Raw genomic sequence first — 13,896 nt, forward strand, 5'->3', positions numbered from 1 at the left:
CATTGAAATAATTAAAAGAGACTAATGCAAGCTATTGCCTTATACATTACTAAACCAACTAACAAAATAATACATACATACATACATATGAAATCTTACTGATGGCTGATAGGCAATACCATAATATGATTCAGTAGCAGGCCTAGTAATCTTTTTAGAAAATAAAGTACTAAATTCAAATTTCTTTATAAACCAGGCCCCCAATCTTCTAATTAACATTGCCTCAACATATCTTATACGTATAATCTTTTCTCATGAGGCAGAAATTATTCACTAGGATCATTTCGAAAGAAATTTTGCGCACTTACAAGAGAATGTAAGGGAGATATTTTTCCTTGCAACACAAAGGAAAATGTTAGGCAAGTCGCAACAACATTATGTCTAACCTGGTATAGAGCAAGTTTTCTGATGTGAATCTCAGCACCCATCTCTTCACATGCGGATGTGATAAGGGTCAATATATACTCCTCAAGGCTATTGGCTGCCGGGAAAACAGAGACGACATCCTCAGTCAGATGTTCAATTCCATCAAGGAAGGGTTTCTGCAAGGTTTCCAATGAACTTAAGATTTCAGAAGAATACCCCCACGGCCTTAGGGATTGAAAAGACAAATTAGGAAGGTAACTTGCATTCCCAACAATGGTTACCGATGTAAGAAGAATAGGGGTTAATTGGGTAATATTCTATGTTAATTCTCTTTTTACCCTCATTTGTAATAAAATTCTATAAATGAGTAATTCCCTCCTGTATGAAAAAATTATTGTTATTCTAATAAAAGATCTACTATCTTGATTCTTGGAGGACTATTCCTTGAGAATACTTAGGCTACATCAACTACAATCTTACCAGTTTGTAACCATAAAGTTTATGGAGAAGTGAAGCTGAAACGATAGTTGCTTGAGTATCCCTTTGAGATAAGATTGGTATGAAAAGAGATGAATCCCTCTTTAGAAGTTTCTTTGTTTCTTCAGCAAGCAAGGCTAAAGAATGTTCATGATTTGTCTCAGATTTCTCCACAGAATGTAAAACCTGCAAAACAAAACAATTGGTAGTACCGGTAACACAAATAGCATTCGACGCAGAGAAATGTAGTTTGTCATATGTTTGCAACTTTTTAGAAGGGAATAGAGTACAATTACAAGTTGTAGATGGTTGAGTAAATTGTTAAGATCCAAGGTACTATGGGATGCCTTTGTCTCATATCGGTTAGAATGGGATGACCAATGCAGTACTTAAGTGGTTTGGCTCTTCCACCCCAATAGGTGGCTTTTGGCGTGTGATACTCCAAGGTGTTTAAGTACTTAACAATGGTATCAGTGCCGGTGTCGATGTTTCGGAGTGGAACCGGCGAAGAATTTTGACCGAGTTTTCCCAAGTGAAATGCCACCGAAGTAGCTGTTGGGATGTTGGCTTTCCGAGGATGAGGTACTGTTAGGATCCAAGTTAGTATGGGATGTTTTTGTCCCACATTGGTCAGAATGGGATGACCAATGTGGTACTTAAGTGGCTTGGCTCTCCCACCCCAATAGTCAGCTTTTGAGGTGTGGTTCTCCTTAAGTACCTAACATTAATCTCCACCTAAAACCATCTTCTCCACTTGATAAAGGGTTGGAAAAGGCAATGCATCGAGTCAATATAATGATCTGGATTATGATTTTTGGTGCAATTAACTGTTTGGATGTCCTTCAACATAAACTTCCCAACAGGTGCCTCTCCGCAACAATCTGCCTTCTTTGTAAAAAGCAGAAGAAGCTCAGCAACATTTACTTTTGGTTGCTATTATGCTGTGAATTGTTGGCAGAAGCAACTGAAAGCTTTCAGCTTGAGTTGGGTATTTGGAAACGTCTTCCATGATGACGTGGCGCATATTTTAATGGGACTGATGTAATTCAAAGTTGGATTTGGATCCTTTCTTTTATTCAAGAATTCAATCTGTCATTCTCAATAGGAGAATGATTATTTATAGCTGTGAGTGATGGTTGAGTGTAACTAATCAGTTATTGTAACCGATTAGTTTGAAGAAAACAGAAAAAACAGCTAATAACAGAAAACAGCTAATAACAGAAAAACAGCTAATAACAGGAAAATAGCTAATATCTATTTGTGCTGTTTATTATGACTGTGTAATTGCATCATTCCATCCTCCCAAGATTGTACTCGACCACGAGTACACTAGTCGGCAAGCTGGAAGTCGTCTGGGGCATAATAGGGCTTCAAGTCTGCGATGTTGAATACCGAATGGATGTGCATATCCGGGGGAAGTTCGACCTTAAAAGCATTATCTCCATATTTTTCTATAATGCGAAATGGGCCGATCTGTTTATCCTTCAGCTTGTTATACGTTCCAGTGGGGAATCTGTTTTTTCTTAGGTGTACCATTACTAAATCCCCTTTGGAGAAAACAGCTTGTCTCCTCTTTTTGTCTGCTGCTTTCTTATAAGAATCAGTGGATTGGATGAGGTGGTCATGAACTTCCTTATGTAGTTTTTCGATATTCTCTGCCATGGTTTCAGCTTCTTTATGACTTTCTACAGTAACAGGGAGAGATGCGAGGTCAAATGTTAACCTAGGTCGTTTAGTGTATACGACTTCAAAGGGGCATTTGTCAGTCGATCGGTTCTTCATGTTATTGAAGGCAAATTCTGCTTGTGCGAGGGACAAATCCCACTGTTTGAGAGCTCGAACTAAGGCATATAGTTCTTGCTCGTACGTGCTCCATGTTTGTCGTGCGGGGCTCAATTTCTCACTGAGGTATTCAATCGGGTGACCTCATTGGGATAGGACTGCCCCAATCCCCGTGCCACAGGCGTCGACTGCTACTTCGAAAGGAGAAGAGAAATCTGGTAATTGCAGAACAGGGCTAGAAGCTGACCTTTTTTTTATTTCTTCGAAGCTCTCCTGTTGGGATGGGGTCCACTTAAAGTTTCCCTTCTTTAAGCAGTCGGTCAGTGGTGCACAGATGGAGTTGAAGTTTCTTATAAATTTTCTGTAGAAAGAAGCCAGCCCTAGGAAGGCCTGAACTTCTTTGACAGTGGTTGGAGCCAACCAATCCTGTATTGCTTCAACCTTTCTTGGCTCCATGCTTATCTCTCCTTTCTTGATTATAAAACCAAGAAATGTAATTTCAGTCTTCAAAAATTCACATTTCTTTTGATTGATGTATAGCTCCTTTTCTGTCAATACTTGAAACAACTTTTTAAGGTGGAGCAAGTGTTCGTCGTTCCCACTACTGTACACCAATATATCATCAAAATAAACCACAATGAATTTGTTGAGGAAAGGGTGCAGTACCTGATTCATTAACCTCATGAAGGTACTGGGAGCATTGGATAGTCCGAAGGGCATGACCATCCATTCGAACAGTCCTTCATTTTTCTTGAAGGCAGTCTTCCATTCATCACCTGGTCGGATACGTATTTGGTGATATCCGCTTCTTAGGTCAATCTTCGAGAAGATGGTGGCCTTGCCGAGTTGATCCAAGAGGTCTCCAACTCTTGGGATAGGGAATCTGTACTTTACTGTGATTCGGTTAATGGCTCTGCTATCCACACACATCCTCCAACTTCCATCCTTTTTTGGGGTGAGGAGAGCTGGGACAGCACAAGGGCTGAGGCTTGGCTTAATATGCCCTTTCTTAAGTAGATCTTCGATATGTTCATGGAGTGCTGCATACTCTTTAGGGGTCATTCTGTAATGAGCTAGGTTTGGCAATGATGCTCCGGGGATTAGATCTATATGGTGCTGGATGTCACGAAGAGGTGGCAGTCCGTCAGGTTCTTTCTTGAGGTGTGGGAACTCCTCAAAAAGTTGTTGTAATTGTGGTTCCAACTCCCCAGCCCGTTCTCCATTAGTGCTGCCTGTCATCACAAGGGCCAAAATATCCTGCTTTCTTTCTTTCAGTAGAGTTTTGCCACTGCATGTTGTGAATAGTTGGCCCCTTGTCTTACTGTTCTCCTCGTTTTTTTTGGTCAAAGGCAGCAGGGCTACCCTTTTACCCATCCAGTGGAATTCGTATGTGTTTTCTCTCCCCTTATGCAAGGTTTGAGTGTCGTGCTGCCAAGGTCTGCCTAGGAGGACATGGCATACATCCATGTCGATTACATCGCATACGATCTGGTCCTTGTAGCTGCTTCCGATAGAAAGGGGAACCGTACATATCTCATTAACTGTGGACTCATTCCCTTTCTTTACCCATCCTATCTTGTAGGGGTTTGGATGTGGCTCAACCTTTAAGTTCAGGTTAGGGACTATCTTCTTTGCTATAAAGTTTTCACTGCTACCTCCATCAATAATGACATTGCATACCTTCCCATTAATAGTGCACCTTGTTTTGAAAAGACTGTGGCGTTGTGGATTCTTTTCTTCCTTGGGAGCAATGTGTACTTTATGGATAACACAAGAGATTCTGTCTCTTTCATCTGCCTCAATTTCTTCCGTTTCCTCTCCTGGTTCTGACTCATCTTCGCCAGGCAAGTTGCCTTCTTCCTCAGCTAAGGCAATTGTTTTTCTTTGAGGGCAAGAATTTGACAGGTGGCCTGGTTGTCCGCACCGGAAGCATTTACCCAATGATGGGCGAGTGTAATTATTTTGGTTCTTGCTTCTATTGATTATCTCTGCCTTCTTTTCATACGTTGCAGTCTGGGGGTCGGCCTCTTTTCCTTTTCCATGAGTTGGTGCCATCGGCTGGTCATTCTCACTGAGGTTCGTTCTGGCACTTAATCGGTGGAACTCTTCTATGTATTCGGTGACTGTCCTGGTGCCTTGACGACAATTCTAATACTGGTTGTATAAGGTCTGCTCATAATTCGGAGGCAGGAATCGTCCTTTTAATAGTTTCTTCATCTTTTCCCATGAGCGTACGGGTCGTTTGTTGCATCTTTGTCTGTTGACTTCCAGCTGCTCCCACCATGCTGATGCGCCCCCTTTGAGTTTCAAGGCCACGAGGCGTACCTTTTTCTGTTCAGGGGTGTCCATGTAACTGAAAAAATTCTCAGTACTTTTTAACCAATCCAAAAAAGATTCGATATCTCGCTTGCCACTGTATGAAGGTAAGTCAACCTTCATCTTGAAGTCATGATGGGTCTCTCCCCGTGTGCCGAACCTCCTACCGTGCTGCCCTCTCTGTGTTTCGTCTAAGACGTTCCAGGGGTTGTTCTGGTCGTCGCTGCTCGAAGATTCGTCTTCTTGTTCATCATGGTCGTCGGCGTAGAATTGTGGTGGTGCGTTGAAATCAGCCCTTCCTCGGTTAGCGTATCGCGGGTTGTGGAGATTCCTGAAGTTTCCCCGTCCACGCTGTCTTCGTCTGTTGTTGATTTCGCCATCGTCTGCTATTTCTGCTTCGAGCCGGGGCGGTGCCGGTAATTCGTCCATCCTTCTTGCTAGTAGTTCAACGTTGTCCATGACTCTGTCTATCTTCCGGTGTAAATCTCCCAAGGAGTCCTCGACGGCCAGCAAGCGAACCGTTGATGTCCTTGGTGAGAGGGCGGTGGTGTCCTCCGTCTCTTCTTGCGCACGGTCGTCCCCCGTGGCTGGGTTGTTTCCTCTCCGGCCAGCCATCCGTCCAAGAATCGGGGCTGCTCTGATACCACTTTGATGTAATTCAAAGTTGGATTTGGATCCTTTCTTTTATTCAAGAATTCAATCTGTCATTCTCAATAGGAGAATGATTATTTATAGCTGTGAGTGTTGGTTGAGTGTAACTAATCAGTTATTGTAACCGATTAGTTTGAAGAAAACAGAAAAAACAGCTAATAACAGAAAATAACAGAAAACAGCTAATAACAGAAAAACAGCTAATAACAGGAAAATAGCTAATATCTATTTGTGTTGTTTATTATGACTGTGTAATTGCATCAGGGACCCTTTTTGAAATCGGGCGCCAAATTGCTCTAGTTCAATGCCGTAAAGGCTTTTTTGACGGATTTGTGGTTTAAACAAAATCAACATGTATTGGATTGCATTGGCAAGCTAGTCTTGAAGCAGCTGTTTGCATCTTCTTAGGGTTCTCTTTCTCCTATCTCGAAGAATTGGGAGTACAAGAATTTAGTGAGCTTTTTTGAGGGAGTTTTAAGTTCTGCTTTGTATTTAGCTTTCTGCTGATGTATTGTCTTTGAGTGGCTTTGATTAGCTCGTTATTTCTCTGTTTGAGTTAGTTTTTGGGTTGCCATCATATTTATGTTGCCTGATTATAGTCTTTGTTTTAGTTTTAGCCTGTATTTTCTCTTTGTTTCTTTTGCTTTTAGTTTTAGCCTGTATTTTCTCTTTGTTTCTTTTGCTCTTAGTATAATACTCTTGTACTTTGAGCTTTAGTCTCATTTATTATCATAGATAAAGAGGCTTGTTTCTGTTAAAAAAAACGAAATCAGCATGTATTCCACAATATGAAAACTTCTTGGCAAGATCATGTGGAATCAGTTTAAGTATGAAATCTGCCTCTTCCTGGTGTTCCTTAGCCAAAGAGTTTGAAGACTATTTGGTGCAGGATATCAGTTTAAATTGGAGCTCTTTTGTGACTTTTTTTAGCCAATTAAATAGGAGAAGAGATTCCACCAACAACAACGCCTCTTAACAAATAGGAGAAGATGCATTCGAACTTCTGTGCATGTGATAATGTACATGTGGGTGGTGGAAAAGGGTGAAATACACTCTTGATTCTGTTGACCGAATGGAATCCTTTGTGAAACTCAGTGGATATTTGGGGTTTATGCACAAGCTATAATTGTTTTTTGATTGCTCATACCTAACTTCATGTTCGTATAGTATTCTTGCAGATTTTAACATTAGATGGATATTTGGAATTTATTTTAAAGAAAACGTGTTGCAGCTTCTGACGAGACTCTCCTTAAACTCTGCATCTAATTGTATTTGGATCAATGTGATAAAAGCATTTGTTGTCGAAATTGTGGTTGGGAAGAATCTAGAGAATTTTTTAGAGCAAAGCTTCTCAACGGAAGATCCGATTGGAGTCAGCAAAATTTTAGCCACCTCGTGTGCTCCCTTCCCAGGATTTAGAGAATCGCTCAACACGAGATATAAGCCTAATTGGTCGTCTTTTCCTTCACATGGATGTTTAGTCTTTTTATTTGTATTTCTTTGTACTTCTTTTGGGTTTTTAGTTTTTGCTTTTGCTTTTGCTTTTGCTTTTGCTTTTGCTTTTGGACATTACATATTTGTTTTTGTTTATTTTAGCTCTAGCTGAGATGCCCCGGTGCACCTCCTGATCATTGGTTTATATGCTCATTGTATAATCCTCTTGTACTACAAGCTTATGTCTCATTATTAATATATTAATAAAGAGGTTGTTTCCTTTTCGAAAGAAAAAAATCAGTTGATGTTTCTTTATCTTTTTCTTCTTTTTGAAAGAGTAGCAATTTTTTAAGGTGGAAACAAGCATCTTCATTAATAAAATCAATTTAAACTAATGCTCAAAGTACAAGAGAATTATACAAAGAGCAAAAAGAACTAAGAATCAGAAGGCAAGCCTAGGCATCCCAACTATCAGCTGTGGGTGATTATGGAGATCTTATTTCTTGGGCATAGTTGTGTAAACAGCTCTGTATAGAATTCCTTACATGTAATCAGTGTTTTCCCTTCTAGAACATTTTGGTAGTGTGTTCCTTTCATTTCTCTTCCAAGAGTCCAAACTTTATTTGGTAAGAAAGGACAATAGGAAAACCGATTCCGTACCAAATTGAAGTCTAGGGACTAGAAGCAAGACTACAAGTTAATTTCTATCATCCTAACGTTTTCAAAATAATAGTTCACAAGCCAGGATTCAACATGATTATACAACAATCTCCAAAACACAAGTCCATTCATCATGCATCAGCCAAAAAGTAAAGCACAAATAATAGTTTTTTCTTACCCTGGAGAATGCAGACTTAAGGGATGATATTATATAGAATTCAATCTGCTCTTTATCTGTTCTCGACATTGATTCTGCCTGTAATGCATATGAGAAATAAAAATTTTACATTTCATACATCTGAAGCACTTGTATAAGTAGAAATGGGAAAACAAATTTGGTTGATGAATGTTGTTGGATAAGGCATTATTAACATCCTAAAACTTCCAAATCCAGGACCTCTTTCGTTTTTCGGGTGAAACTAAAAGCCATGCATATTTATTTTAGAAGGGTAAAAATGGAACTTTAGAACTAAAGTCAGTTAAGAAGAAGGTAGAACTTTTAAAATGTTAAGTGCCGTGAGTGTGGGTGAACATCATTTTTGGGAAGTTTCTGTTGGGTAAAAGTATCATCTCAAAGAAAATAATTCCTCTATGTTCAATAGCTTACTTTTACCAGAGGATAGTTCCTAAATAAAATAATATACTACAGTTTTCTAGCCTGTGTGAGAGCAGAACCCATCACTGATAAACTTATTTGGAACGTCCATGTTCTTCTAAAAAAACATTGACGTACAGTTTCATATTCTTCCAAAAGCAGCCTCCTGGCAAGCATTGCAACGGTGACAATATTCCCCATCTTTCTTGGATCCTGCAAGATGCATAATATATATTACAATGCGGGATACCAATCTCCAGATGTTTTTTTGAAAAGGAGACCGTCTCTTTATTAATATTAATATAATAATAATGAGACAAAAGCTCACAATACAAGAGAATTATACAATGAGCATGTAACCGTGGATCAGGGGGTGCACCTAGGCATCTCAACTAGGTGGACACCCCATAGCACCCTCATCATATCCAACCAAGCTAAAACCCATAACAAAGGAGTAATGTCTAAAGGTAAAACAAAAACAAAAGAAGTACAGAGAAAAACAAATACAAAGACGAGACTAAAACAAACTAAACATCCTTCTAAATAAAAGGTGACCGAGTAGGCGTAAAACTTGCACGGAGACAAACTCGAGATCTTTGGAGAAAGAACACCACGAGGAGGTTGAAAAGTGGTGACTCCACTAGGGTCTAATGCTAAGAAGTTTACTCTGAAAATATCTTTGGAATCTTCCCAAGCACAATGTTGCCCAACAAAACTTTATAATTAGAGATCTTCAAAAGATTAAGAGAAAAAGAGAAAACACTATCCAAGGAAAATGCTTATATCAAAATCAATATTCACGGTAAAGAACCCTTAAATGCTCTCCACTAGCTTCAAACGTTTTCCGACTCAAGTAGTCCAACCACCAAAACCTTTCATTACCATAGGTCGGTTGTGCTTCATCTTATCCCATTTTTCAAATTTGAGATGAAAAGGCCCCATTTCCTGCCAACAACCTGTCTTGTTGCTGAACTCCCCAATGGAACCTTGGCCTAGCTTGATTAAGGCATTTTCAGCAAATAACGGATTGATGATGATTTTTGGCCTACCTTGGCCTACTTTTAAACAGACGGAACAATTTCATGGGTTAAGCACCATTGCTAAAGCCCCTGCGTGTATTGCACAAGAAAATTCTTCGTACTTAACAAAGTTAAAACCCACAGCCCCAGTTTAGGTTTTGCAGCCAGAAAATTGTTTATCGAACCTCAGAAAAGTGCAGATGGTAGTCTCCTAGCATCCTATCAGCCCAACCCTGGATTGGAACAATGAAGGAGTTCAAGAAAGAAGATTCTCGAGAACTCCCTTCCTCTTCCAGTTCCGAATGCAAACTCTTTAAGTGTAGCCTCTCCTGTGGACCCCTTTGTTCCTTCAGTGGTATTTTCTTCAATTGCTCAATTGCATGTTGCAACATGCCTTGCTCGGATGTAATAACAAACTGTAATAGAAGATGAAATAATGATGAAATCAAATGAAAATTAATCCATAAATTTAATATGTCAGACATTTAGTGTAACTTTTACCCTAAGCTTTGAAAAGTGTTTACCTTGGGCTAGGTTTTTGTTCGAATAATCATTGAATAAAGTATTCTCACTTGCATCTAATAAATTATAAAACATATATGATATATGAACTTGATGGGATGCACACAAAAATTACATAGAGCTGGTTTTCTTCTGTGAACTGTAGATGCCCAATAAGTTTTTTTTTTTTCCAGGAGCAAACAGTCTCTTCATTTAAGATAATGACCAGAGCTCAATGTACAATATGGATACGAAAAAAAAAGGTGTTGATTACTTCCTTTTTTGTTTATATTTTCATTGTATTTAAGAGATATTTGTGTATTTATTTTTTCCTTATTTGTATTTTCCTAATTTGTACTAGGTATTTCTTCTATTAAAGAAAACATTTTTCTTTCAAAGAGAAATAAGAGAAAGCACTTTTTTACACAAAAAGTCACAAGGATTATGAGGGGCACATAGACATCTCAACTACGTTGACACACCCATAGCACCCCCATCGTGTCCAACTATCAAAACGAAGCCATACAAGGCGAACAAAGCAAATTATAGACATAGGGTCTAGTACAACAAATTATTTTATAGGCGATAATGTGCCTCAATCAATTTTTTTTTCATTAAATTAATTAGTTTTAAATTTTTTACAATATTTTTTTAAATAAGGGGTTCAATTAGTGAAAATTGAATAAAGGACAAAAATTGCAACACTTATCTAAAACCCAATTTGATGGAAATGAAAGTTTATGGTGAAAATTGATGCAAATAACCATGTTTAGGGGTAAGATTTTGACTTTTTCCCTATACCTCTTCAGAAGCATATTGAAAACAGTATGTTCATTTATTAGTATGGACAGTACACGCTTGGACGGTTTTGCATGGGAACATCTCTGATTCCCTCGTTTTCTCATTAATCTTGGCGGCCCCCTTTTGTATCTCCCATCATTAAGGTTACGGGAGAAAGATCACTTATTTCCGATTTCAATGCTTTCTTTTGGTTTCTCACAAACAAAACAAAGAAACAAAAGAGGGGAAAAACACCATCACCAGCACGACTTTAGGAAATAAGGTTACAGATATATTTGCAATGGGAATGTCAAGTTCAGTAATTTTTCCACCTACTTTTCTAGTTCATACAGCAGCTGAAATTCTTTGTTGAAATCTTTGATTCTTTTCTAGTTAAACAAGATATCAGATCCTTATAATTATCAAACATTTGATTCTTATTTAGTTAAAGATATCAGATCCTTATAATTATCATATGTAGCATCCTTTTATGTCATTAACGTGGTTTCTTCTAAAATGTGCCGTTCTTATTCCTCACATACCAGCGATATCTATATGAGTTAACTGATTTACTTAATTATTTCGTTTGTTAATATTTGATCATCTGAGAAACACAGATATGCCTGGAAACTGGAAATTAAGGAATGGCAAATTACCTTAAACTAATGCCTTAAACTTTTCATATGATAATTTAGTGATTCTCATACCTGGCGAAACAGTACCCAAGTAAAGCAAGTGTAATGGATGGTCTCTGTGATTCCAAGAACACGCCAAGTTGACTTCAAGAGTTCAAGGATTTCTTCTACCTCCTGAAAATATAGATGGGTTACATCCATGCAGATTGAATGCCATAGTACTGCATCTAATTTTTTTTTCAATTATAAATGTAAATGAGAACAAAATGTTATTTTTGATATGAACTTCTCTATAAAACAATGGAAAAGATATAAATATGTTCAAAGGGCAGGGTGGAAGAAATCTATAAAAGTAGTCTTAAGTAAAAACAAAATATTAGGATAGTCTTTTCTATTTCTTTTTTTAAAAAACGGATACGAGCCTCTTTATTAAATTAAATGTATTAATAAAAGAGACTAATGCTCAAAGTACATAAGAATTATACTAAAAGCAAAAAGAGTAATCACAGACAAAAGTAAAGACAAATTGAACAAATAAAAACAACACAAGCGAATCCCTTAGCAAAATAGAAGAAAAATAAGAACAAAGCAAACTTAAGAAAACTTTCCACAGCCCAAGAACAGCTGAAGATTGCAGACTGAAAACTTCAATGGGAGGAGAACACCAAGGGAGAGCAAATTGTCAAGCAGCTGAAGATTGCAATCATTTCTGTTTCTTTACTTCTGTCCTTTTTCTTTTTCCTTTTTTTTTTTTTTCCCTTTCTTCTATGAAATCCCAAACTTTCACTGACTAAGGAGAAAAGTAAGAATACAAACGAGCGTACAGAAAAGGATAGCATCTATAACCACTGGATAAAGTGGAACGAGAGTCGACAAAAGGAAGAAGAATTAAAGCAAGCTTTTAAAATTTTGGTAAATTTGAAGATTACTGGTGTTGGTTGCTTAGTCATACAATACGAGTATAGCAAATGGTGTATGAGAAGGCAAAACAAACTAACCTCAGTCAACTTTCCCTCATCTAACATATCAAAGACGCTAGCAAGAAGTTTCTCATAGAGCCTGACATTGAGAGGATAACCATCAGCCCAGTGACAGACTTCACCCGTTAAGTCACCCCGAGCTGGCCTCTCAGCGAGTGAAATGGAAATCTCTCGAAGTGATCTCAGGCATTCTATTCGCTGAAGTTCCCCTGTAGAGGGTGGGAGGGACTGAAAATTCCAAAATGTCAGCTACAAATGTGTATACATATATAGAAAAGAACAGCACAAATATTTCTTTTTCAGGAAGGAACTATACTTCTTGTTGAAGGAACTTATGGATTATTGGGTTTACTCTTATTTAATATTTTTCATATTTGTATGTTTCCTTTATTAGTACTTTGGTCTCTATTTATTCACCAGTGTAATAGGTTATTATGTACACTTCGATTTATTCAATATATTATATAAAATTAACAATTTTCATTTTAATGGAATTTTTTTTGGAGGGGGGGGGAGTTAAAATAATAAATTAAATGTTAAAAATAGGCCTAATCAATTTTTTGAAAGAAAAAAAACCTCCAAAACTAATCTTTCTCACTTTGTTTATTTTAAAAATATCCCATCCTTCCAAATCTTCCACAAATTCACCAACACTATAATCATCCATGTGAATGTATGACGACAAATAAAAGATACCACGGCATCAAGCACCCTTGGTTGCCTATGAGGTGAGCATCCTTCCTTGATTAATGAGTAATGGTCTTTTTATCAGAGAGAAAAAACAAATTTTCATAGAAAGAAAACTAATCTATCTCACTTTGTTTATTTTAAAAATATCCCATCCTTCCAAATCCTCCACAAATTCACCAACACTATAATCATCCATGTGAATGTCTGGCGACAAATAAAAGATACCACGACATCAATCACCCTTGGTTGCCTATGAGGTGAGCATCCTTCCTTGATTAATGAGTAATGGTTTTTTTATCAGGGAGAAAAAACAAATTTTCATAGAAAGAAAACTAATCTATCTCACTTTGTTTATTTTAAAAATATCCCATCCTTCCAAATCTTCCACAAATTCACCAACACTATAATCATCCATGTGAATGTCTGGCGACAAATAAAAGATACCACGACATCATGCACCCTTGGTTGCCTATGAGGTGAGCATCCTTCCTTGATTAATGAGTAATGGTCTTTTTATCAGGGAGAAAAAACAAATTTTCATAGAAAGAAAACTAACACAATATTGAGTAAATAAGTAAAATTGGATAAAAATAAAACTTAAAGAAACACAAACACACCTCGGATTCCTCAATTTTTGACAATAGAATTCTCAACTCACTTGCCTTGCGCCCTGACTCCCCAAATCCAACAACAGGGTGATTAATAAGCCCCTCCTCCAATATGTTCAGCTGTACGTAAATATAATACTCAGCAGGGTTAAATCAAGGGTTTATCATAAAATCTATACAGAGAGAGAAGAAGTAAAGAGAAAAAGGAAACCTACCTGCCTTTTTTGCCAGCGTAAAAATGCTTTTCTATCAGAAAATTCTGTCTTTGAGATACAAGACAACAATTCCAGAGGAACTAAGAGGGTGTCCATTCTCTTTCCTACTTTTCCTGAAAGGGCATTTAGGAGGCCTTTCCGCGTTCTTACATCCATGGACTCTGATATCTGCAAACATATTGGAACT

General features: G+C 37.7%; 1 protein-coding gene across 17 annotated transcripts in view; it reads right to left on the reverse strand.

Moving 5' to 3' along the window:
- LOC101216236 (protein unc-13 homolog) overlaps positions 1-13,896 on the reverse strand; it is a 36,597-nt gene that overhangs the window by 15,174 nt on the left and 7,527 nt on the right. For 16 of the 17 annotated variants that reach the window (XM_011657634.2, XM_011657631.2, XM_031886376.1 and 13 more), the window contains 9 exons: positions 13,710-13,877; positions 13,504-13,614; positions 12,215-12,424; positions 11,289-11,390; positions 9,486-9,716; positions 8,420-8,494; positions 7,865-7,942; positions 847-1,029; positions 387-542 (listed from right to left, as the gene is read on the reverse strand). In XM_011657634.2, coding sequence (XP_011655936.1) covers positions 387-542; positions 847-1,029; positions 7,865-7,942; positions 8,420-8,494; positions 9,486-9,716; positions 11,289-11,390; positions 12,215-12,424; positions 13,504-13,614; positions 13,710-13,877 — 1,314 coding nt within the window. The remainder of the gene's footprint in view (positions 1-386; positions 543-846; positions 1,030-7,864; positions 7,943-8,419; positions 8,495-9,485; positions 9,717-11,288; positions 11,391-12,214; positions 12,425-13,503; positions 13,615-13,709; positions 13,878-13,896) is intronic. The other variant, XM_031886378.1, reaches the window with a different exon arrangement.

The sequence above is a fragment of the Cucumis sativus genome, chromosome 5 (assembly GCF_000004075.3).
Source record: "Cucumis sativus cultivar 9930 chromosome 5, Cucumber_9930_V3, whole genome shotgun sequence".
Classification (NCBI taxonomy): domain Eukaryota; kingdom Viridiplantae; phylum Streptophyta; class Magnoliopsida; order Cucurbitales; family Cucurbitaceae; genus Cucumis; species Cucumis sativus.